Here is a 27,150-nt window from a genome sequence, read left to right as displayed (position 1 = left end):
ATTTTCTGGCCATCAAAGGTAAAAGTGAATATATATAACAGTTTAAATGTGTAATTTGCATGCAGATCAGAGTAGAAAATGTCAAAACAGGGCAAAACAAGGCTGAATTTAGGGTAACTGCTTCAAAATTATGTCGCGACAGCTATTTTTGACAAAATCTGATGCTTTGAATTATGGTACTGAAAATGCCGTAAAAACTTGGAAACTGTTGATATCAAGCTAAAACCTTGTATTTCTTCATGCATTTGTGTTTCTTGTACATTTAAAATGGAACTGGCACACTGTCAGAGAAAAATGTTTTTCTTATAGGCATACAGACACTAAATAGAAACATGGCTTGAAAAAATGGTAGTCGCATAATGGCGGACACAATTAGTTCTCAGTTTTTTGCTCTGTAGAGCTATTTTACTTATTTTATTTGCAGTGTGTTTGCTAAAATCACATGACAGATCTATGCTTGACATGTAGGTAGCATTTTCATAATGAAATAACAACATGACAAAAATTTTCATGGAAACTTAGATCATACACCACCAGTATAATTTGGGGTTTCGCTGATTTTGCAGTCTGTGTGTTTGACTGAAATTATTTTTCTTAGATCAAACATGACCCCAACTTTTCTTTTGATTTTTAGTTAGCACTGACAATATTCTTCAAGAAAATGTAAGTTACAGAAATTTAAAACGGGTCCTGATGTGTGCTGCGGTCATTGGAAATAGGTCAGTTTTATATAGAATAAAGAACAACAACTATTTAGTGTGTTATAACCATAAATAACAGACGGATTTAGTGGTGTTCAGCCTTGAAAATAAGACCCTTTGAACTAACTACTCCATTAGCAGTCCGTATTTCCGGACAGATTGAATAGTAAAATTATACTCTTTTGCGCGACATTACGCCACAAAATGTTAGTTTAATTCTGTTTTTATTTACATTTATTGTTCATAACTTTTGTTATTATTACTATTAACAGGTAAAATGTTCTGAACATTTGTAATATGCAAAAATAGAAGTCTACTTTCGATTTCCATACATATGCTTAGCAGCTTAGCTGTTAAGGTGCTTACATGTAAAGCCCTTTGAATCCACCCCTCGTGTGAAATTTTGTTTTAGTGTTTTTATGCCACATATACCTTGATTTATCATAAAGAATATACCAAACTGATCATAATTAATAAGTAGAAGAAGCTTTCAAGACAGGTTATTCTTTATTGAACAGCACATTTTGTCCTATATTACATGAACTTTGACTGTTCGTTCTATTTTGTAGAAGATATCAAGCTTCTTTTTCAAAAGTATTTTGTCATTAAATTTATGATTATTGTGTGTCTAACATATTTCTCCAGGTACTCCGGGAGTTGAAAGTGTTACGAACAATGTACATTTTAAAAAAAACCGCAAAAATATAAAATGAAAGTGAAAGTAGTGCTGTCAAAATGACAAAAAAAAAACTACATTATTTCAAACAATATACAAGTTAATCAGTTTTCAATTCCTGGATTACCTAGGTAAATATGTTAGACACATAACAAAAACAAATTTAGAGAAAAAAATATGTTTATATGTTTGAAAAAGAAGTTTGATATTTTCTACAAAATAGAATGTTGAGCTGTTGTAAGACAAATACATGTTACTGAACAAGGGGACCTTTTTAGAAAGTATTTTCTACCCCTTCTGAACAATTCTGTATATATATGTTATGAATATTTAGGGTCTCCAAAATGAAAATTTACCCGAGGGGTGGTCTCGAAAGGCTTTACATGATCCTTCATGAAATGGTTGTTTGAATTATCAAGGTTATGCTACACCTGTATCTTTTCCACAGGACTACATTATAAGAAAGTGAGTTACCATGCTTCCTGCATTTTGTTGAACAAAGCAGCTTTTGTAAGCCTGTTTCAATAAAACGTATTAACTCTCCTTGTAGAATCTATATGATACAGGCTGGTTCCCACCCCCCCCACACACACCCCGCAAAAAAAACCCTCACATTGTCACATGGGCTTAAAAACCAAATCGAGCTTGAATTTATGAAAAGAAATTTGAAAATATGGTCATATCAGATACAATGTCTTGACGGCGACTCTTGAACGTTCTAAACTTGATTCATTTTGACTAGATCCAAATAAGTACATTTATGAGAAAAGAATGTTTAAACATTATCTTGTTTAATGCGCAGAAGGGCTGAAATGTCATCATAGTTACAACATCTGAAGTTAACATGAAATCAATAGTTTGTCACTCGCTTTAAGAATAACCTTGTGTGCCTGTAATCGTTTTTCAGTCGTGCATTGTATAGCATATTCGTTGAACTACATTTGCAATAATAGTTAATATAGCACATTTGTTGAACTACATTTGCAATAATAGTTAATAATAGAAAAATACATAAGATAAACTTGTATCAATGAATATATACCACTATGAGATCCACTATTATAGGCGAAAACCACAACAGAAGCCATACATAACTGACAGGTTATGATTCTTTAGATGACTGGGCGGGGTTTGTCTCTTTAAAAGTTGGCCAAAGACAAAATAGGTTTATATGAGGTTATAACTATGTAACTAGGTTAAATCATTGAAAAAACCTTGACCTAACACCTTGGAGGCCACTTTTTCTACTTGATCTTCATTTTATAAGACCTTTGTCAGAATGCTAATCATTTGGAAGTCTAGTTCGTGTTTAAAAGTGGGATAACTGACATCAAAAACTAGGTCACTATGTTAAAATATATATAATATATATAAAAAAACTTGTAAACACTCTAAAGACCACATTTTTACCTGAACTTTGTGAACCTTGTCAGAAGTTTTGTCTCTATATAGTAACTAGGTCAAAGACTAGGTCACCAGGTCAAATCATGGCAAGACCATGTTAACACTGTAGATGCCTGATTTTAGATATGCTTTACATTTTTACATTGATGTTTTTAGATATGTTTTACATTATTCATAGTGTTCTTTATATTTTTACATGGATGATTTTAGGTATGCTTTACAGTTTTACATCAATGTTTATGCTTTACAGAAAACTGTTGGCGTTTGCAATATGACTTCTTCTTGGCGATATATGACCATTTTGTGTCGATTCGCCGTAAAACCCAACTAACTCACTCACTCACTCACTCATTTTCTTTTTCGCCAATCATGGTTGTCAAGCACGTAATTGTAGAGATACCTTTTACTGTTTCAGTATAATTTATCGCACACACACACGCCCGTGCATACAAACTAAACTGTATAATGACTTATAGAGGTACTTCCTGATTGAATACACTGTGACAGTAATATCACTTTAATTAATAACGACTCCTGACTTGCGAACGGTTATCATGTTATAACTTTTCGTCGGGAGGTATTACTAAAGCTGTTTTTAATTTCTTTCAGTGTTTCCTCTAAAGTATAAACTAGCTTTTTCTTTGATTTAACCTGGTGACCTAGTTTTTGATTTGACATCACCCAGATTCAAAAACTAGGTCACTAGGTCAAATATTTGAAAACCTAATGATCTACCGTCTTAAGTACTTACATAAAATAGGCATTTACCTAGAGCATTTTATTTTCAAGGTTAATAATTGTGGTCTGACAGTATTATTTTGAAAATCACAGTTGAGATTTTTTTGTGTGTGCACCGGTACAGTTTTGCGGGGAAGCGAAAGTTGCCATGGAATTTTGTCTTCTTCTAAAAACAAGGTAAGTTGACAGTTTTTGTTGAAATATATATCGGATAGCTGACACATAGGAGAATGTTTTGGTTTATATCCATCTTACAGATTTTTTTGAAAATGAAGAGAAACAGGGGGAATTCTGTAAATTTCTTCTTATATGCAAATGAGCTGAAAATGTATTGAAATGACTAGATCAGAAGTTTATGCCTTTCCAGTAAGTTTTTCCCTACCTTTGACGATAGTTATTAAAAAGTATAGATATCAACCTCTTTGCTGATATAAGTACCTAAAATTTTCAGCCTGTGAATAGCTGTGGAAATTTGGGACTTCCTTTTTTTTTAAGATATAAATAGATCTAAGCTATAATTCAGGGTGGCCACCGACTCTGGAAAACAGGGAAAAAGGCTAAAAAAAATTCCCTGCATGGAAAATTTCGGGGAATTTGAAAATTTTGAAAAAATCAGGGAATTATCAGGGAATTTTTCAAAAATTGAAAGAAAAAATTTAAAAGACTGTATAATTATGTCTTGGCTACTGGTGGTTTCTCTTCTTCATAATATTTAGTTACATTTATAATTATATAATACAGAATACTATACTTAGCAAATGCACTCGCTGTTTGATGATTCTAAAACTGTTATTCATCAACTATTAGAGATATGTTTTTGTTCCTAAAATGGAGAGAAGCTAAAATGGAATTGAGCAACCATTGCCCCAGAGCTCAAATACTAATACATTGTACTTTGAAAGCAAGCAGAAGTTGTTACACAACTTAAAACTAAAATGAATTGAGTGTCAGTACATGACTGACATTAACAAAATGTATACCAACATTTGAATCATGCATTAGAAGCACCTATGTATTGGTAGTAGTTGCTTATTAGACTTTTGCTAGTTATTAACAAACATTAACATTAGTCTTGAATAGCATAATTATGAAATGTATTTTTAAAACCATAAAATTAGCAACTTCATGAGAAAACTCATTGGCTTTGAAACCAGTAATGGAATCAAGACTAGCCTGTACATTCTGTGTAGTCTGGTCAGGATCCATGTTGTTTGTTTGTGCACATTAACTGTAACAGCCATAGGTCTAGAAAGTTAAAATGAACAGGATGGTTCCTGATCAGAGTACTGGCTTTTTTAATCCATACTGGCCACAAAGTCATTATGCTGGTGTCCCATGTCATGACTTGAGTTTTAAACTCAGTTTACCAGAAAGATGAAATTGTTGTTATGAATGCAAGGAGGTGTTGACAGTTGTATGCTAGTTTAATGTACTAATCCATTTTCGAAGAAACTTTTATGTCAAATCTTGAAGATCCATTTGTCTAGATTTAATATTTTTCTTTTTAAGTTAAAAGTTAAAACTGCAGGAAAAGTTATTGTACCCCCCGACAACAAAGTTGTAAGTGGGGGTATACTGGTTTCAGATTGTCTGTCTGTCCATCTGTCTGTCTGTCCGTAGACACAATCTTGTGTGCACCATCTCTCCTTATCCCCTTGACAGAATTAAATGAAACTTCACACAAGTGATCAGTACCAACAGTAGTTATGCATGGGGCATGTTAGGTTCTTTCAGAAAAAATTTTTGCAGAGTTATGGGACTTTGTTTTTATACGCCCGAAGGGACGTATTATGTTATGACGCTGGTGTCCGTCTGTCCGTCCGTCTGTCCGTTAGCAATTTTGTGTCCGCTCTGTAACTCTTAAACCCCTTGAAGGATTTCAAGGAAACTTTACACAAATGTTCACCACACCGAGATGATGTGCAGACCGCATGTTTTGGATGTCTCACTTCAAGGTCAAGGTCACACTTAGGAGTCAAAGGTCATATCAGTTTGTTTCGTGTCCGCTCTGTAACTCTTGAACCCCTTGAAAGATTTCAAAGAAACTTGACACAAATGTTCACCACACCAAGACGACGTGCAGAGCGCATGTTCCGGATGACTTGCTTCAAGGTTAAGGTCACACTTAGGGGTCAAAAGTCATATCAGTTTGTTTCGTGTCCGCTCTGTAACTCTTGAACTGCTGGAAGGATTTCAAAGAAACTTGGCAGAAATGTTCACCACATTGTAATGATGTGCAGAGCGCATGTTCCGGATGACTTGCTTCAAGGTCAAGGTCACACTTAAGGGTCAAAGGTCATATATGACTTTGCTTTGTGTATATTGCTCTGCATTGCAGTGGTCTTGTTTTTATTTGGCAGATCTCTTTTTTTGTACTTACAATAATTTTTTTTTTGAATTACTTCCCTTTCATGTTACTATAAATAGCTTATTTTGAAACTTTTTTATTATTGGCCGTAGGGAAAAACCGAGACCACTTTTCTGTGGTACAACATGGATGGTACCTCCAATTTTAAGGTGTATTTTTACATACCTATACCTGATAAGGATATTTTTGTAGACTTTGATTTTTTTTTTTTGTGGACTTAGATCTGTTTTTTGAAGTTTTCCTTTTGTTGTTCCAGTCCTTTGGGGCTACAACAGTCAAGTTCTTAAAATTTTGCTCCAATCCTATGATGTAAGCCTTTGGGCGTATATTGCCCCGCTTGGCAGCGCTCTTGTTTGTTACTATACTATATACATAGACACAATCTTGTGCGCACCATCTCTCCTCATCCCCTTGACACAATTTAATGAAACTTCACGTAAGTGATCAGTACCAACAGTAGTTGTGCATGGGGCATGTTAGGTTCTTTTAGAAAAAAAAATTGCAGAGTTATGGGACTTTGTTTTTTTGTTACTATACTATATACATAGACACAATCTTGTGCGCACCATCTCTCCTCATCCCCTTGACACAATTTAATGAAACTTCACACAAGTGATCAGTAACAACAGTAGTTGTGCATGGGGCATGTTAGGTTCTTTCAGAAAAAAAAATTGCAGAGTTATGGGACTTTGTTTTTTTGTTACTATACTATATACATAGACACAATCTTGTGCGCACCATCTCTCCTCATCCCCTTGACACAATTTAATGAAACTTCACACAAGTGATCAGTAACAACAGTAGTTGTGCATGGGGCATGTTAGGTTCTTTCAGCGACAAAAATTGCAGAGTTATGGGACTTTTTTTCTTGTTAACATACTATGTACATACAGTCTGCATATGCAGTCTTGTGCGTGCCTAATCTACCAAACCCTTACACACAATTTTATGAAACTTCACACAAGTGATCAGTACCAACCCTAGTTGTGCATGGTGCATGTTACATTCTTTTAGATAAATATTCTGCATAGTTATGGGACTTTGTTTTTTGTTACTATACTGTATACATACAGTTTATATACATACAGTCCACATAATTATGCAATCTTGTGTGCGTCAAATTGCAATGTACTGTGTCAGTGCATGCGGGGGGTACATTCATCACCTTTAGTGATAGCTCTAGTTTCCCACTGCCTCATATTAGAAACTAAAGTGCTGGATTGTTTATGTAATACGTAACATCCTGTTTTGATTAAAATAGTTGTGCTTGCATTTAAATAGTGTTTTAAATTCAAAGTGAAAACTGCAGTTACTGGTAGTTTTGTGAGTATAGCTTGTTAGAAACCTGAATGGATGTAGAACATTGATAATGTTTAGAAAGTTATATATTTGTAATGCTTAAAGGCTTATTTTTAACCTTCTGCTTTAATATGCAGTATGATTATGAAGATTGTAGTGTCTTAAAATGTTGCATTGCAAAGGAGAATGTTAAAAATCAGGCTCAGTTCATTTACATTAAAACATGATAACTGATTAAAGCTGTAATCACATTGTTAATTTGAATACCGGTAATCAATGTTATAGGCAGTAAAAGACACTGGAATTAGCATCACAACAAGTTACAAAATAAATAATGTTACGTACATGTATGTGAAATGTAAGTCATTGCTGCTGAAGTATTGAAGTTTTCTTTTTTGAGCTGTTTTGAGTTGTTACTTACCATGCTTACTACTCATACTGAAGTTGCTCAATGAGATCTTAAATTACCTATATAATTGATTATTCAAAAAGGATTCTGAAAATAAAATAAATAATGAATATATTTTCAAAATATAACAAATAAATATAATTTCATATCTATGAAATAGATGTAAAATTATTGGTGGAGAAGGTATAGCTAGAAGGGGAGGATGGAGGCCATAATATTACTACATTTATATTCACAATTGTTGCTACGCCAAACAAAGTATCAGGGAAACTGACTATTCTGTCAGGGAAAATTCAGGGAATTATCAGGGAAATTTACTTCAGATTTTTGGTGACCACCCTGTATATTTAGACTAAAGTTTTTTTTCAGTATAACAGCATGTAGAGAACCCAAGGTACATACAGTCAAATATTCTTGATATTGCAAGGAAATGTAATACATTTTTCAAGTGCTTGCTGTTATGTTATGCATACTTGATATAGGTCATTGTCAATGTCAACTATCATTATACTGACATTTGAAGTTGTTGTTTTTTTTCTAAATTACCTCCCTTATATATGCATTTTTCTTCATTCATTTTATTGATAATTACTTCCCATTATGTTTAGCAATAATTCTCAGATTGCATTTAATTAACTCCCTTTATTTAACATGAAAAATTCTCTTGTGTAATGATTATTTGTATATTTTACTTACAGTGTCTGATACATGTAGTTGCAGTCTGTCTTTGGAAGCTGTAGAAATAACAAGAAAGAGGCTGACATAGTGGTATAGTTTGTTATATATGAAGTTTATTGATGGCATTCATGTCATGATGATATCATTAAAGTACAATATACATTGATTTTCTGACAGTCATTACATTTGAACTGGGACTGTTTTATAATCAGGTTCATGATACTTTTTTTAATATACATTGTATACAATAGTTGCATTTTTATACGCCCGTTTGAAAAACGGGACGTATTATGGGAACGCCCCTGGCGGGCGGATGGGCGGTTGGGCGGGCGGGCGGGCGGGCGGCGTCCACAGACCTTGTCCGGAGCATATCTTCTACATGCATGGAGGGATTTTGATGAAACTTGGCACAGTTGTTCACCATCATGAGACGGAGTGTCATGCGCAAGAACCAGGTCCCTAGGTCTAAGGTCAAGGTCACACTTAGAGTCAAAGGTCAAATTCAAGAATGACTTTGTCCGAGCATATCTTCTTCATGCATGGAGGGATTTTGATGAAAATTGGCACAATTGTTCATCATCATGAGACGGAGTGTCATGCGCAAAAACCAGGTCCCTAGATCTAAGGTCAAGGTCACACTTAGAGGTCAAAGGATACAAGAATGAAAAATTCAAGAATGACTTTGTCCGGAGCATATCTTCTTCATGCATGGAATGATTTGATGTAGCTTGGCACAGTTGTTCACCAAAATGAGAGGGAGTGTCATGCGCAAGAACTAGGTCCCTAGGTCTAAGGTCAAGGTCACACTTAGAGGTCAAAGGATACAAGAATGAAAACTTTGTCCGGAGCATATCTTCTTCATGCATGAAAGGACTTTGATATAGCTTGGCAAAATTGTTCACCATCATGAGACGGAGTGTCATGCGCAAGAACCAGGTCCCTAGGGGTAAGGTCAAGGTCACACTTAGAGGTCAAGGATACAAGAATGAAAGTTTGTCCGGAGCAATTTCTTCTTCATGCATTGAGGGATTTTGATACAACTTGGCACAAATGTTCACAAGCATGAGACGGAGTGTCATGCGCAAGAACCAGGTCCCTCGGTCTAAGGTCAAGGTCACACTTAAAGGTCAAAGGTCAGATGCAAGAAGACTTTGTCCGGAGCATTTCTTCTTCATGCATGGAGGATTTTGATGTAACTTGGCACAATTGTACACCATCATGAGACGGAGTGTCATGCACTGGTCCCTTCTTTGAATACTTCCCTTTGCTGTTACTATAAATAGCTATATTGTAACTTTTCATTACAAGTCGTAGGGAAAAATCGAGACCACTATTCTGTAGTACAACATGCATGTTACATCCAATTCTGAGGTGTATTTTGAGCTATCTCTACCTGGTAAGGATTTTGTGTGGACTTGTAATTTTTTTTTTCGATTTTTTTTTTTTTTTTTTTTTTTTTTTTTCTCTTTAAAGATTAACTTCCCTTAGTTGTTACTATAAATAACTTACATTGTAACTTTTTTATAATTGACCGTAGGGAAAAACCAAGACCACTTTTCTGTGGTACAACATTGATGTTACTTTCAAATTTTGGGTGTATTTTAAGGTATCTCTACCTGGTAAGGATTTTTTTTTGTGGACTTAGAAAAATAAAAGAATTACAATAATTTCTAAAAAAAACAACATTGTAAACAACTAGAAAATTAAAATTCCATTTGCAAATACAGGTGCTAGTGTAAACAAATTTGCTGTGACGGGCGTATATTGTGACATTCTGGCACCCTTGTTTTTCAATATTAATTGCAGCTTTATAAATTAGAACACTTCAGGTTCATGTTTGATATAGTTTATTAATGATTATAATTTTAATCATACAATGAGTTATGAGATATTTTATTAATTTTAATAAATTTAGATTAATAAATGTAAAAAGTCTGTATTAAATGCATAGGTCATCTTTTGTACAAAAATAAAGGAAAAAAAATGTTTATAATTTTCATTTTCAGTTTTGGTAGGGAAAAGTTGAGTATGTACATGTACAGTTGTTTGACCTGTCTTACCCTGTGGCAGTCCAAGAAGATGTTACCATTATGAAAAATGCAGGAGGTTTTATGCTTTTATATGTTAAACAAAGGTCTCAAAGCATTTATATGCTGTATGGCTACATTCTTGCTCCTGAAATAACTGTACAAGACAGCTATAAGACTGAGATTCCTGACAAGATGTGAACCTTCTGGACATGTCAGCCTGGCATAAACATTTCTTTCCTGTAGCTTTGTGTATCCCTCAATTTACTAAGTACATATCTCCATTAAAAATAATGATAATAGATATGGTTTAGTAATAAATGTGTGACAGCTTTGTAATGTCAACATTTCAAAAATAGAATGAACATGTATTTTGATAATAAATATTGAAATACAAATTTCAGTATATTGTATCAGTCAGCAAAAACATGAAGTACATTTGTATCTTTGTATTAAGATAATTAAAACAATTATATTCAAATGCTTTGACACTGATTTTATGTTGATTTCCTAGATGTGTGTAATTAATGTTTTACAATATTTCAGAACTTGAAGACAATGTTAGTGCAGAAGGGACATAAAAGTTATGACAAAAGTAACAGATATAAATAAGGTAAACTATTGTGATAAAAAGACATGGCCAGTGCTGCACATCACAAAGGCAATATTTGAATTTAATTTTTTGTCACATGAGTTCTGTAAAGCTAATTTTGCAATATATAAAAAAATGATTAGGATTAATTTTTTTACTGTGATCTTTCTTCACATGGTTTTGTCAAGACTGACAATTTGTTCTTTGGGAATAAGATAGTTAAAGGGGGCATTGTGTCACATAAAAATATGTCTGCATAGTTGCCTAACATTAAATGTCAAATTGTAAACAAGGAAATTCTAAATTTGGAAAATCCTTTGTTGTTTTTCTTCATTTAGCTCAGTTGAAGGAGATGAAGTTTGAAGCAATTTTCACAGTACAACCTCTCCAGAGTAGCTCACTCTGAAGCAAAAACCTCTCTATAATAACATCATGAGAATTTCCCTAAGCTGAAATATAACTATCAAATTTACTTCTCCAGAACAACAACCTTAAAATAACTAAAATATTTGTAATATCCCACAGGGTATTTGCTCTACAGAGGTTGCATTGTACTTATAATATCTATGATTCAAATGCTTTAAGAAAAACAACACTTTCAACAAGGGAAAAGTGAACATATATTACTCATAAGGTGAAGTTTTGGCAGTTCTCAAGTTCATTGTTTTTGCATGCTATATAAAAACACTTTAGGTAGTTTATCTTTATTACATCATATACTAATCAGAGGTTGTAGGTTGTTGTTGGAGCTTTTAGTGGGGAATCATAGGTGAACATCATCAGATTTATCTGTTTATTTTTTTCACCATTTTATTGAATATGTACATTGAATGTTATAGAATATGCAATCTTTTCAGACAGTCCTATTAAATAACTTGTCATTTAGTGGATCTAAGTATATGTAAAATTTAAATAAAAGCAGCAAGCCAAGTAGCAACACAATCTTGCTGCTTAAAACAGTTATTCCTTAGACAAGTTGAAATTAGACAAAATGTCAAATTTGTAGATTTACCTGACTTGCGCTTGATAATATATTTCTAAGATTAGAATATCTGCAAATGTCTAAAATGATGTTATAATTGTTTTAAAAAACTATCATGTTTTATTCTCTTTATTAATAAAGTTTTACATTTGTATTTCCAGAAGTGCTACAAGTGTGTTGTCATGTGAAATGGAATTTACCCCAACTGTGCTGCAAGATGTATATTCAAGTGCAAGACAGCCATGCACCAGCTGTAAACTGAGATGGACCCATATAATGAATATGTTTGACTTTCTATGTATTATCATCTGTACAGAATGTGTTCATGACAAGACTGTATACATATATTGTAAATCATTTTTTATTTCCATTATTGCATGCATGTAAGAAGCAAGCATTTAACAATTGCATTCATAGAAGTGTTAAAATGTGATCAGTCTAATTTAAAGAAACACATTTAATTGGACTTTTTAAGTTTCATAGTATTTGTGGTGGAGACTGACCCAGTCATTCAGCAACATACTGTCTGTGTGTCATTTCTTGTATGTTATAGTTTTCTTAATAATACATTAAATGTCAAAGTTGTGGTAAGATGAACTCATTCATCACTTGTAGATTAATGTTAAAGCAGTTCAACATTTTACCATAAGTTAACTAATATTCTATTTAACCAGAGTTGTCACATATTTTCATATAAATATTTGTGTAATACAGTTTAATCTAATCTACATATGATGTTCCACAATTTTTTAGTTATATTTTATGTTGATATTTTATGTTGTTTTCATGTCTCGACATATAATTACTAACATCAAGAAACTTAAGTATTTACAATTTGGTTGTATAAAATGGTTTTTTGTTTATATATTTTATTTTTTTCCATCCAGGAGAATAAAGAATATACATTTCAAAATATCTCATCATTCCAGATAAGTACACTACATAAGATAAAAGAAATAAGAACAAAATATGTTGGTGGAATTTTATTTTCAAATACAGTCTTTGTAGTATTTACTTCTTTAGATATGTTGGACTGAAATGGGAATAACAACATACTTTAAATTTTTGTAGTCATAAGTTAATATGGAATTATTAACTTGACTTAAAAAGATTTATCTCACTGTTATGCCATCTGAGCTTTAATATTTTCAACATTGTCATTGGCAACAAGGCTCAAAATTATTTGTTGTGTATACCTTGCATTCATGTGTGATAAAAGCTTTTATGGTATTCTTAACATAATTTATGATTTTCATCTTACCATGGATTAAAAAAATATAAATTATTTGTCTGAAAATTAAGGTAAAAATACTGACTTATTAAATTTGCATATAAGAAAGCTTATTTTAGATAAAGGGAGGTAATTCCATAAAAAAATATGTAGAATGTAGATGATAAATGTAATGAAGGGAGGTAATAAAATATTATGAAGTTATTAGTCTTCATTTCTTTGGTGAGCTAATTAATTGTTTTACATTTTGGTTTATTAACTACAAGTATGACCTAACATGTGTACCTGTCCTGAAGGAAAATAAAATAGGTTGTTTGATGTCCTTGTACTGTATTTGTTTACATTCCATGTCTAAATGAAATGAAGAAACAGACTTTAATGAGGGTATCCCGGGAAAATACCTAAGTTTATTTTTATATCGGCAAATTTGATGAGATAGTCATTCAGGAGTTGTCTATCCTATTTCCAAAAATGCTATGGGGACTAAATATTTTGGAGTAAATATCTCTTTTAAAAAGTAACACACAGCATTTTAATATTGCATATATATTATCTGATGCACTTAGCAATATATATTTGGAGTCAAAATGTTAAAAATTCCGGTTTTAATTTTTTAGTTACAATGTCTACATAAAACATGGTCAGAATGTTTGTTTCAATGGAATGCAGGCCAAATGAAAAAGCGTTCCAGTTTTGGAGTTCTGAATGAATGATTCGATGTATTGTATTGTATTGTATTGATCTCAACTTTATATAATTGGCTCCACCGAACAGCAAACAAGGGTCACCTGAGTTAAGGAAGAGAAAAATCCTAAACAACTCCTTCTCATTGACCATACCATAGCAGTTCACCAAACTTAGTGTTGGAACCTTGCATGATCATTTAAGATATGTTAAGATGCTTCTGCTCTACTTCTCTTGTGAGTATGAAAAGGAAACTGATTTTAATCGAAGCACCTGGTACTGCCACAAGTAAAATCTACGCACTTAAAATGTGTAAGAGTGTGTTTACAGGCACAGTTGAATGTGAAAAGGTATATTTTGTGAACAGTTTCTTTACTACAACAAGAATGAAATCGCAACCTCTCTAATGCTTTCTGCAACTGTTATTGAAAATTATCAAATTTGAAAATCTAATTTCAGAAGATGAATGTACAGACTGAGTATTTCATACGACTGTTGTTGCTCCTCGTTCAAGCTGGCATGCTGGTCTGTAGAGGCATAACTCACAGGGAACTTGCAGGAACGCAACTCAACATTGTACTCAAACCCCATGAGAAAGCGTTGAAAAAGAAGCTTCTGAAATCACAGTGTATAGTACTTTTCCAAACCAGTGGCATATTACATGTAGAAGACCTTGACCTTTCCTTGTTGACAGTTGTTTCTACTTGACGTGCTGATTCTATCAACCACAGACAAACAGTACATTAAAGTAATAAAGGAAACAAGAAACACGTTGGCACATAATTCCACGGCTTCGGTTGAACTCGCTGATTACAACAACTTAAAAACAGATCTGGAAGACGCATTAACGAAATTGTGCGTAGGCCTTGACGTGACTCTACAGACTGAATGCTCACAATTAATAAAGAAGTTCACGGGCGATCCTCTTGATGAGGCAACTGCTTTAAAGTATGTTATGGGGCTGAGGAATGAAGATGAGCTATTACAAGATTTTGAAGGAATGTTGGAAAAACAGTCTGAAGATATTGTGCAAGAAGTCAAAGCATCAGAGAACCGATTACAAGAATCGCTCTCAGGTAAAAAGATATATATCCATTCAAGATGTAGGACATAGTATTCAAATGATGTAATTTTTGTGGTTTTCGTACTTAAAGGTGGTCAATCACATTTAAGCAAAATTTAGTGACATTTTTTACTTTTTGTATATTCTGTTTGAGATTTATTTAAGAAACAAAAATACCCACTACTTAGAGTTAGATCCCTGTTAGAAATGTATACTTTATTGATTTTCATAAAAATTTGTAATTACTCCCCTTTTATATGAAAATATTTAAAATGCTTGGTATTTCTTTTTATTTCCATATAATTCCAAGTTTTACATTCGCATTGGATAGATATACCAAATAATTAACAATCTGAATCAAAAGATGGGTTTTAAAATGCATGTAGCTTCTGAATTTCATTTTTTTTCCATTCTATCTTGGTTGCGCAACCAAGATAGGCAAAGGGAGGTAATAATAATTTTTCAAACTTGCATTTCTAATGAATTCAATCTATATATGTAATTGTTAATGCAATTATTTTACGAATATAATACAATATATCGGTTAGTTATACATTTTCTTAGGTAAAGTATGTTTATCACATTTATACTTATGATAAAATAACTCGATCTTGGTTGGGCAACTGCAATAGGAAAACCAATTATTAAAAATTTATCCTGTCACTTGCAGTATTTTCGACCCGATATCAGGGTGCCGTATATCTTTCTTGATATACCGTCAGTTGACCATGTGACCAGTGATATACGGTCAGTTGATCATGTGACCTTATGATCGACATTGTTGTCATAAGAAATTTTGCAACGAAACCATCATCACTGTGTTGGAAATGTCCGAACTAAGAAAATGAGTGGTCAAATAATGAGTTTTTATTCAAAAACGAAGAAGTTATTGCGATTTTGCCGGTAATCACGTCATTATATAAGTGACGTCATTACGAATATGACGTCATTAAAGCGGTTGTCGCACACTTATTTTTGTAAAATAAATTGCCAAATATCGGAAAATGAAGTAATGACAAGATAAATAGAATAATAGGTTAGTGCCTAAGATGGAGAAAGTTTATCTGGCTCGGCTCCGGACGTTATCAGGTTCGCCTTCGGCTCACCCGATAACTCCTCCACCTCGCCAGATAAACTTTCTCATCTACGGCACTAACCTATTATTCTCTATATCTCCAGTGAAAACCTAACTTGTATTAAGCGCTAGCTGAACATAAATGAGTGTAAATGATCAGATGTTAAAGTTTAAAACAAATCCGTTACTTAGCCAAAATCTGATTATCCACCTTTAAAAAGAGAACGATATTTCCTATTTAGTATTTTTAGCTCACCAGAGCCAAAGGCTCATGGTGAGCTTTTGTGACAGCTCAAAGTCGTGTGTCCGTCAACATTTTCAAAAAAAATCTTCTTCTTGAAAACCACTAGTCAGAATTACACCAAACTTCACAGGAATGATTCTTGGGCGGCCCCCTTTCAAAATTGTTCAAAGAATTGAATTCCATGCAGAACTGTTGTTGCCATGGCAACCAAAAGGAAAAATTTTAAAAATCTTCTTGTCCAAAATCGCAAGGCATAGAGCCTTGATATTTGGCATGTGACATTATCTAATGGTCCTCTATAAAGATTGTTCAAATTGTGCCCCTGGGGTGAAAAGAGGCTCTGCCCTGGGGGTCCCAAGTTTACATAGACTTGTAAAGGAAAAAACTTTGAAAATCTTCTTGTCTGAAACCGCAAGACCAAAGCCTTTGATATTTGGTATGAAGAATTGCCTTGTGGTGCTCTATCAAGATTGTTCAAATTATGCCCCTGGGGTGAATAATGGCCCTGCATCCAGGGGGTCTTAAGTTTTACATAGACTTATATAGGAAACAACTTTAAAAATCTTCTTGCCTGAAACTGCAAGGCCTAGGCTTTTGATATTTGATATGTTTTATTGCCTTGTGGTCCTCTACCAAAATTGTTCAAATTATGCCCCTGGGGTGAAAAGAGGCCCTGCCCTGGGGGTCCCAAATTTAACACAGACTTACATAGGGAAAAAAATAAAAGTTTAAGGCCTAGGCCTTTGATATTTGGTATGTAGCATTGAAATTGCCTAGTGGATCTCTAGCAAGATTGTTCAAATTATGCCCCTTGGGTGAAAAGAGGCCCCGTCCTGGGGGTCACTGTTATATGAGTTTATATAGGGAATAAATACTTAAAAAATATCAGATCATATTTCCTAGACTGTTTAATTATAATTAGCTGATGACCCTAAGTGACTAGGAGTCACTTGACTGTGACCTTGACCTACTGACATACTTTCTTGTTTTTAAGATACAGCCTTGAAATTTGGATGACATGTACAGTTTTGCACACCAATCTTAAAACTGATTTTCATTGACCATGAATTTGAGCTACCGACATACTTTCTAATATTTTTGCATCAGTTTGCCATTTGAAACATGTGGCTCATATTACTCAGGTGAGCGATTCAGGGTCGTCATGACCCTCTTGTTTTTACCAAAATCGCCAGAACCCTGAAGAAAGAAGATGTGAGATGCCAGTTCAGTTTTATAAGGTATAGAGGGTGTTATTTGGATGTTAGAATAAGAATAGTGATACAAAATGTTGCCCACTTCGTGTTTCCAATTGTGTTTGATTAAAATATTTGTAGAACAAATAACATTTTTATCTTGTTTTATGTACCAAAGGTCAAATCTTTCGTTTTTATGACATACATTTGATTGTTGTTAATACATTTTATATCTGTTCTAAATATTTCCTTTACAGATTTTAAGCAGGAAGTAATAGAAGAGTTTCAGAAACTGCATTTTGGTAAAAATCTTTTTCATAGAATAAATTTGTTTAAAGAATGACACATATTTTTATTGTAATTAATACTGTGATTGATGAATGAGCAACATTATGAATTTTCTATAATATTTTTTTAAAATTTTTAGCTCACCTGTCACATAGTGACAAGGTGAGCTTTTGTGATCACCCTTCGTCCGTCCGTCCGTGCGTTCGTCAACAATTTCTTGTCTGCACGATAGTGGTTTCATTTATGATTTTATTTTAACCAAACTTGCACACAACTTGTATCACCATAAGATCACGGTTCCTTTCTTGAACTGGCCAGATCCCAGTATGGGTTCAAGAGTTATGGCCCCTGAAAGGGCCAAAATTAGTTATTTTGACCTTGTCTGCACAATAGCAGCTTTATTTATGATTTGATTTTTACCAAACTGACACACAACTCGCATCACCATAAGATCTTGATTCCTTTCTTGAACTGGCCAGATTCCTTAATGGGTTCCAGAGTTACGGCTCCTGAAAGGGCCAGAATTAGCTATTTTGACCTTGTCTGCACAATAGCAGCTTCATTTATGATTTTATTTTAACCAAACTTGCACACAACTTCTATCACCATAAGATCTTGGTTCCTTTCTTGAACTGGCGAGATTTCTTTATGGGTTCCAGAGTGATGGCCCCTGAAAGGGCCAGAATTAGCTATTTTGATCTTGTCTGCACAATAGGAGCTTTATTTATGATTTGAATTTAATCAAACTTGCACTAAACTTGTGTCACCATAAGATCTCAATTCCTTTCTTGAACCGGCTAGATCCCATAATGGGTTCCAGAGTTATCGCCCCTGAAAGGGCCAAAATTAGCTATTTCTACCTTGTCTGCACAATAGCAGCTTCATTTATGATTTGATTTTAACCAAACTTGCACACAACTTGTATCACCACAAGATCTTGCTTCCTTTCTTGAACTGGCCAGATTCCTTCATGGGTTCCAGAGTTATGGCCCCTTAAAGATCCAAAATTGGCTTTTTTGGCTTTTGCATTTATGGTTTTATTTGATACAAACTTTCAAAATATCTTCAACAACATTAACGCTTGGATTCCATGACAAATCAGATCCAATTGTAGGTTCCAGAGTTATTTTATATCTAATTACCTCCCCTGATTGTAATCAAAATGGATTTATATCAGTAAGTACTTATAGGACTTATTTGAAATTTCATTATTGTTATTAGTTGGACTGAGACAATCAGGGTTGATAACTGTGGACTGATTTTATGTCAAATTACCTCCCTTTATTTCAAATTAAAATGGGTATATCTCCCTAACTAATGAAGATACTGATCTGAAATTTCATTTATGTCAACAGATTTATTTGGCAGGTCCTTCTTTTGTTCACTTACAATATTTATTTTTTATTACTTCCCTTTTACGTTACTATAAATAGCTTATTTTTAGTAAATTTTTTATTATTGGCCGTAGAGAAAAACCGAGACCATTTTTCTGTGGTACAACATGGATGGTACCTCCAATTTTTAGGTGTATTTTGACATATCTATACCTTGTAAGAATTTTTTTTTCTTTTTGGTTAAATTTCTTCCCTTTGCTGTTCCTGTCCTTTGGACTTAGATAAATTTTCTGAGGACCTTCTTGTCCTCAAGTGCAATGATAACAGGTGAGCGATGTAGGGCCATCATGGCCCTCTTGTTAGTTTTTAGCTCTCGACTTTTCGCTATTGCAATCTCCCCGGTGTCAGCGTCAGCGTCGCCATTGGTTAAAGTTTTTTTATAAAGTCAAATATCTCTGTTACTATCAAAGCTATTGACTTGAAACTTTAAATAGTTGTTAACTATCAAAGTCTACACCAGGAGAAGCAATCCCCATAACTCTGATTTGAATCTTAATGGAGTTATGCTCCTTTTTGACAAAGAATTTTTGGTTAAAGTTTTTGATAAAGTCAAATATCTCTATTACTGTCAAAAGCTTTTGACATGAAACTTAAACTAGTTATTTACTATCAAAGTCTTCACCAGGAGAAACAATCTCCATAATTCTGATTTGAATTCTGATGGACTTATGCCCCTTTTTGACTTAAAAGATTTGGTTAAATATTTTGATAAAGTCAAATATCTCTGTTACTATTAAAACTTTTGATTAAAAACTTTAAACAGTTATTTACCATCAAAGTCTACACAAGGAGAAACAATCCCCATAACTCTGATTTGAATTTAATGGAGTTATGCCTCTTTAAGACTTAGAATTTTTCAGTTAAAAGTTTTTACTGGCAAAGCTCTAATTCAGATTCAAGCACTGCAAAAAGTCGAGCGCGCTGTCTTACGGAGAGCTCTTGTTATAATTATTTGTATTTGCTACTCTAATATCATAACAATTAAGATTATATCTCGATTTCTTAAACGAAATGCTAAATTGAAAAAGTTTAAGCACTTAGTTTTATATTTTCAGGATGCACAGACGATTTCACTAAATCAAATTTTCCCGATACACTGCCCAGCTGTGAGGTTTGTTTCAATGTAGGCAACACTGCAACATTCTATTGTGAAACCTGCTGTCAGTTTATGTGCACTGAATGCAACCAACGTATCCATACTGTTGAGAAGACGCACAGCCGGCAAAGATTAGTCAAAGGTAAACCAATAAAGATAGATATGAAGGGTTATGACTTGTGTGATATACATAAAAAGAGCCTCTCATATATCTGCGAATCTGACAGTAAAATTTGCTGTGAGGTGTGTTTAAAGGAAAAACATGAAAACTGTGATACAATTGCTTCCATTTCTGATCAAACATGCGAGTCTAAACACAATCCAACAATGGAAATACCTCGACTACAAAATGAAGCACGCCTGCTTATTACATGGTTGTCTTCCATTGAAAGAGATGTAAACAAGAGTGTAGGAAGTATTACTGCAAAGTTAGATGAATACAGAAATGCGTTATTAAAACTATTTGATTCTGAATCACAAAAAATAAAAGAAAAAGCTAATGAAATGAGAAATAGTACATTGAAAGAAATAAAGAAAAATCGCAAATACTGTGAGCATGTCATTGAGAAATCTGAACAAGCCAAACTTTCAATGATAAATATGACTAAATGTGGCACACCCTCACAAAAACTTATTTCTCAATATCGGATAGAGGAACTTAGAAACGAAGTGCAGTCCCTAACAGATGTGGATATTGTATCTTTACACATGGAGTTAAAATTACCAGAGCAAATTGCACTTCATTCTGAACTAGTACCAGTACGAGTGGAGGCACCGGAAACCAGGCCGGTACAGTTGTTTCAGATTGGTGTTCTCGAACTGAAGCAGAATGAAAACGAAAAGAAAGTACCATTTTACACAGGACTGGATTTCTTGCCTAATGGCAGGCTTGTAACCGTAGATAATTACAACATGAAATGTTTGATTTACAATGAGAAGCTTGAGAAAGTAGGATCATATCAGTTATCGTATCCACCACAGAGTGTTGTTGCTGTATCTGAGGAGGAAGTGGCGATAACATGTGCTAATGGATACAAGATAGACTTTCTACGTGTCAGTAAATCTAATGATATATCATTGATCAGGACATGTAAAGTAACGACTCAATATTTGTCAGTATGTCTGATGGATGATAAGAATTTTGTTGTTGGAACAATTGATGATACAAGACCTTTTCGTATTGTATCTCTATCAGGAGAAGAGAAAGATTTCAGTATCGACTTTCAGAACAAAAAGACTGCGATTGACACCAGTGCCTGTACATACATAAGAGATAGAGACAAAGTTGCTCTCACCGATAGAAATGCTCACACTGTCTTTATATATGAAAACATGACCAACAGCAGAGTTGATGTTGTGGACGAAGAAATCAGAGAACCAAGAGATGCCGCAATAGGACCGTTTGACTGTATCTTTGTTTGTAGTAAAGGAACAAACAGCATTGTACAGATTTCTCCATCAGGAAAAATTGTAGCATCTCATAAGATAGATATGAAGTATCCTTACAGTATTTGTTTCTCAAAGGACAAAACAAGACTTGCCATTTCTAACAGTGCTACGGGAAAGATAAAATTACAACTATTCAAAGTAGTGATATGATATAATGTAAATACACAAGAATCTACAACAGAAAAAAGTAAATGTTAGAAGAGTCTTAAAAAACAGCAATATCAGAACACAGATTGTATACATTATTAACGATTGTTAAAGGTTAAAAGAATAAATTTATTATTTTCTCTCTGTCTATCTATGTCTAATTGATAGAATGTGATAAAATATACTAAAAGTACCATTGGAAGCATAGAACGTAACTAAGTAAAAAGAGTCTGATCGTGAAGGGTAGCAAAATGTACAGCACCACACACTAGCTGTAACAACTGCCTTAGTGGACCTCTTATTAAAGAGATACATTAAATGAATACCAATTCAATGATCCAAATGTGATATCTTTAGAGGATATTTGATGCTATTCTAGCATAAAACTGCTGTACTTACCACTGTTCTCTTATAGGAGAGTAAGTTGACAAGTATTAACAGAGAGTTTCTAGCACTCACATACTATTAAACCCTTTTTACAAGCCAATCTCTGAAAGAGCGTGGCATATTATGTGAACACCCGTGGTGGGCGGGCGGTCGGCGTCCAAAAGCATGTCCACTTTCTAAGTCGAACAATTTTCATATGATCTGCACCAAACTTGGTGACAGTGTTTGTGGGCATAATATCTCGGCTAAGTTTGATCACCAGCAAAATCGCCTTAGACACTCTTGGAGTATGACCCTTGAATTACTCGAAAAACTGCGAATTTAGCCTTGTCCGCACTGTAAGTTGGACATTTTTCATTCGATCTTCACCAAACTATGTGACAATGTTTGTGGGCATAATATCTCGGTCATTTGATAACCAACCAAATAGCCTCAGGCACTTTTTGATTATGGCCCTTGAATTACTCGAAAAACTGGGAATTAAGCCTTGTCCACTCTAATTCGAATAGTTTTCATCTGATCTTCAACAAGCTTGCAGATAATGTTTGTTGGCATAATGTCTCAGCCAAGTTCTATAACCAGCCAAACCGCCCCCGGCACTCTTGGATTATGGCCCTTGACTTAGATAAAAATGTATTTGAAATCTCCGCTCTGTAAGTCGAACAGTTTTCATCCGATCTTCACCAAACTTGCTGACAATGTTTGTGGGCATAATAACTCGGCCAAGTTCGATAACCAGCCAAGTCGCCCCAGGCACTCTAGGATTATGGCCCTTGAGTTAGGCCAAGTTCGATGACGGGCATATTTTGTTACAGTCTGCCACTCGTGTTATATTATGCACGTTCAATGGAAAAGCGCAAACAGATGTCAAAAGAAAATGTGGTCAGTATGATAAAACAGCAAAGATATCCGAGCGCGTTTCTTGGACATTTAATGACATTCAGGAACAATATGTTCATTTATTAGTTATTTACATATTTTATGCTAGAATAGCGCTAGTGCTTGTTCATTTTGCGAACATCCTCAAAGTCCTTCGGGGTACGTTGGTCATTTCGCTTCACTTACCAATCTGTCAGAGATTCTGCAGATGGTATAACATGAAAAAACATGCATTATGGTACCAGTATTATATGCACCAGTGAAGGTCAATGCATTGCTTAAAACTTTTATTTCCGTAACAAAAAAAATGGAACTCTTCACATGGACAACAAACTCGCACAATAATAAATTTGAAATTCTAAAATACGTACTGGTCATCTATAATTGTAATAATAACAAATGTAACTTTCAAGCGCATCCTTACAATTGATAATGGTGAGATGCTGGAGTTTGATAGTTTTGTTGATTCAAAAAACATGAAATATCATGTTTTATTCAATAGAAACAGTAACGAACCTTTCTCTCAGTTTTGTTGAGAACATACTGGCTTTAGTAGATACAACAGCTGTAAACGTCTTTTTCACACATTATTCAAATTTCTAATCCAAATGTTGTCTTGCCAGTTTATGCCACGTTGTATCATACGTGGGCTGTTCAAAAATAACGTAGACCTTTGCTGTCAAATGTTGAATATTATATTAATAATAATGTGAAATATATCGTTGTAATTCGGAATCTTTCTGTAATTTGGTCATACATGTTTTGTAACATTTTTGCAGAAAGGTGAAGCGCGTCGAACTTCTTTATTACCATAGCTACGCATAACTGGTGCAGTTGCTTTTTGATCTGTCGTGATTTGAATTCGATTGTTAACGTTCGCACTAATAGTATACTTGTTTGCCCCAAAATATGCAGAAGAGTTAAAACTCGTCAGGGCGACATGTACCTAGAGTATGGCGCCATTCCGACATGGGAAATGGAAGAAAACAACGTTTAAACTAAGTGAGTATTACTGTTTAAAATGCATGTAATGTCATCATCGACTCGCATACATATTAAGACAGTTGCTTAGTTATGGCGAACAGCAACTAAAAATCATAATTTAATGAAGCAGACGCCACAACAATATTCAGTCATCTGTGCCATTATCTTCAAGTGGTACAACGATGCTCAAATTGTACAGAATTGCTTAAAAACAGCGGAGACGGAGGGAGAAAGCGGACAAACTACGAATGGACGTTAACGCCGGTGAATGTCGCCGTAGATAAAGACCAAATACGTTGAGTACCCTGTCCGAGATGAATGCCATAAGTTTTCATACATTTTAGTATTATAACAAAACAACTTGTTATGACTGAAGTGTTGCTCATGAGAATTTATAAAATAAATTTACATATATAAATTAATGCAATCTTAATGAAAGCATCACAACGAAGGCACGACGTCGTAAACGTTGTTGAAATATGATTGCCGTGCGCCGGGTTCGTGTAAGTGACTGTTTTCGAGGAGGCGTAACTCCCGACTGCGTAGTCGTAATTAAGTCAAATGTGCAGTGCAGTTAGTAAAAAGATGACAAATCATAATGATATATTACTTGTTTTGTTTCATTTAAGTATATAAGAGCTAGAGAAAAAATCTACGTTATTTTTGAAGAGCCCTCGTATAATGATTATTTGTCTAGTATTCTTGTATACATTTGTTTTTATGCAATACCCAATGCTATTGCATACTAAGTTGTTTGAATTCCATCGAAGAAAACGTGACTTAACTGTTTTGTATATATTGTCTTCCGTCAATGTAAGCGTGTGGACTTTTCCAAGTAGGCTCCTTTATATTTGAATATCCTAAGTAATCTATCCAGTCATGAAAATATTTTTAAATTGTGTTTGGACTCAGCATCTGCTTAGCAAAAATGCTTTATGCATGAATGAAGAGACCTACATGACCGAGTGGTAATGGTCGCTGGCTTCAAATCACTTGCCCCTCATCGATGTAGATTTGAGCCAAACAAACTCGGGGCGTTGAATTTATGTGAGGAAGCCATCCAGCTAGTTACGGAAGGTCCGTGGTTCTACCAAGGTGCCTGCCCGTGATGAAATAATGCAAGGAGGAGCAGCTGGGTTCTTCCTTCACCATCAAAGCTGGAAAGTCGACATATGCCCTACAATGCGTCGATGAGACAAAGTAAACAAAAGAAATAAATAAATCAAATCAAATGCTATTGGAAAATTTAATTGTTGCGCCATGGGTTGCAAATGCAAAAGAATATCGAATACGTCCAACACATTTGTATCATACACGAGAAATTGTCAGCTAGAAGAAAAACATGTAAAATTTGAAATACGGCTATGCTGCTTCGAAAACAAGTGTTTAAAGTTCGGATGACCCATTAGTCATACGAAAGGGATAATTATTTAAATTGTCATTATAATTTGTTTGAAATTATCAAGAGTTTACATGATAAAGAAATATTTGATTTTAGTTAGTTCATTCTCCTGAGAAAAGTACTGAATATACATTCTAGCATAAAAACCGCTGTTATTGTCCCTTTCAGGGGTGTTTTATCAGGAGAGAAAACTTAAGTTAACAGAAAGATTCTCGCGCTCACATGCTGTTATAACACCTGTTTTATATATGCGCGTTCCGTGGCAAAGCATTAACGTATTACGGGGCCCAGAACGGATAATTCAAAAGGAAACAACATGAAAAAACACTGTACACTTTACTGCGCATATCATGAAAATTTAATGACGTTGAGGGACAATATATTCTTTTATTTGGTTTTTACGCGTTTTATGCTAGAATAGCGTTAGCGCCTGTTCTTTTCGTGTTATAACATCTTCAGAATCCCTCGGAAATCATTGGTACCCTCGCCCTAACGGACTCTGGTACCAACCGATCCCTCTGGATTCTGCAGAAGTTATAACACGGAAAAACATGCGTTATCTTGTTTACGTGGATTTATGCCATCACATCAACATCAATTTATTTTAATATATTTAGACCTTGCCCTTAGATATAACCAACAAAATGACAAGATATCAGAAATTTATCCATTGTTACTGGACAAAGATTGTTTCCTGTTATTGTATGTAACTGTAACAAGTAGGAGTCAAAAAGTAAACTGTTTTCAAATAATTTGTCAGAAGTCTGTATCTCATGTAATTGTTAGATTTGTAAAGCGTTAGGGGTCTTGTTGGAAAAGTCCACATTCAAGTGTATTTTTCTTTATTTTGTATAAATTGTAGTGTTTGCTTGATAAAAAAGTAATAAAACTTGGTGTTTTAATTTTGATTTCAAACAGCAAGACTAGAGTGATGGCCTTTGTATAAATTGTATAGCGTTTACTTTAATAAAAAAAAAGGAATAAAATTATCTAATCAGTTAAAGGTGTTTAATTCCATGTATCAAACATTTTTTGTGCCTCTTCCCCCCCCTCCCCCCCCCCAGAACAAAGTTTGCAGTGGCGTGAGGTTAGGGGCCCATAGAGTTGCCCTTGTCTGTACATCCGTTCCTCCGTCCGAAAGTCGTGTCGCGCATACCTCAAACAAATCTTTGATCCAGGGTCATCAAACATCACAGGATTGTTATTTAGCACCTGAAGCTGTGGTCCTTGTATTTTAACTGGGTTTTCAAATATCAATATCAGAGTTATGGCCCTTGACTTAGCTAGAATAATGCATAAAAAGGGCCGTATAAGTGTGTGCCAATCTATTTCAAAACGTTTTGACAGGGTTATACTACATTATAGGAATATTATTCACCGTGAGAAGTTATGCATCTATGGGATTTCTTTTTAGCTCACCAGAGCAAAAGGCTCAGGGTGAGCTATTCTGATCACTCACCGTCCGGCGTCCGTAAACTTTTACTTTAAACATCTCCTCATAAACCGCTGGGCCAATATCATCCAAACTTCACAGGAATGTTCCTTGGGTGAAGCACTACAAAAATTGTTCAAAGAATTGAATTCCATGCAGAACTCTGATTGCCATGGCAACTGATTGGAAAAACTTTAAAAATCCTCTTCTCAAAAACCAGAAGCCCTAGAGCTTAGATATTTGGTGCGAAGCATTGCCTAGTGGACCTCTACTAAACTTGTTCAAATCATGACCCCGCCCCAGGGGTCACTTGATTTTACATAGATTT

General features: G+C 34.4%; 1 protein-coding gene across 1 annotated transcript; it reads left to right on the top strand.

Annotated features, from left to right (window-relative positions):
• The first annotated feature begins 844 nt into the window (after positions 1-844).
• Positions 845-26,382, top strand: LOC128554236 (uncharacterized). Its single transcript, XM_053535485.1, has 4 exons — positions 845-907; positions 14,249-14,865; positions 17,622-17,666; positions 20,102-26,382. Exons 2-4 carry the CDS (start codon positions 14,745-14,747, stop codon positions 21,739-21,741), a joined length of 1,806 nt encoding a protein of 601 aa, XP_053391460.1. The 5' UTR covers positions 845-907; positions 14,249-14,744; the 3' UTR covers positions 21,742-26,382.
• Positions 26,383-27,150: the final 768 nt, after the last annotated feature.

Source organism: Mercenaria mercenaria, unplaced genomic scaffold (assembly GCF_021730395.1).
Source record: "Mercenaria mercenaria strain notata unplaced genomic scaffold, MADL_Memer_1 contig_4856, whole genome shotgun sequence".
Taxonomy (NCBI): domain Eukaryota; kingdom Metazoa; phylum Mollusca; class Bivalvia; order Venerida; family Veneridae; genus Mercenaria; species Mercenaria mercenaria.
Note: the sequence above shows the minus strand (reverse complement) of the source record. Positions and strands in the feature narration are given on the sequence as shown.

What these genes read in the sequence shown, in the direction of transcription:
- LOC128554236 (XM_053535485.1), top strand. Translation starts at nt 14,745, where the DNA reads ATGGGGCTGAGGAATGAAGATGAGCTATTACAAGATTTTGAAGGAATG. An exon ending in ATTACAAGAATCGCTCTCAG is followed by an intron (nt 14,866 to 17,621) that starts GTAAAAAGATAT and finishes TTTCCTTTACAG; the next exon opens with ATTTTAAGCAGGAAGTAATA. An exon ending in GTTTCAGAAACTGCATTTTG is followed by an intron (nt 17,667 to 20,101) that starts GTAAAAATCTTT and finishes TTATATTTTCAG; the next exon opens with GATGCACAGACGATTTCACT.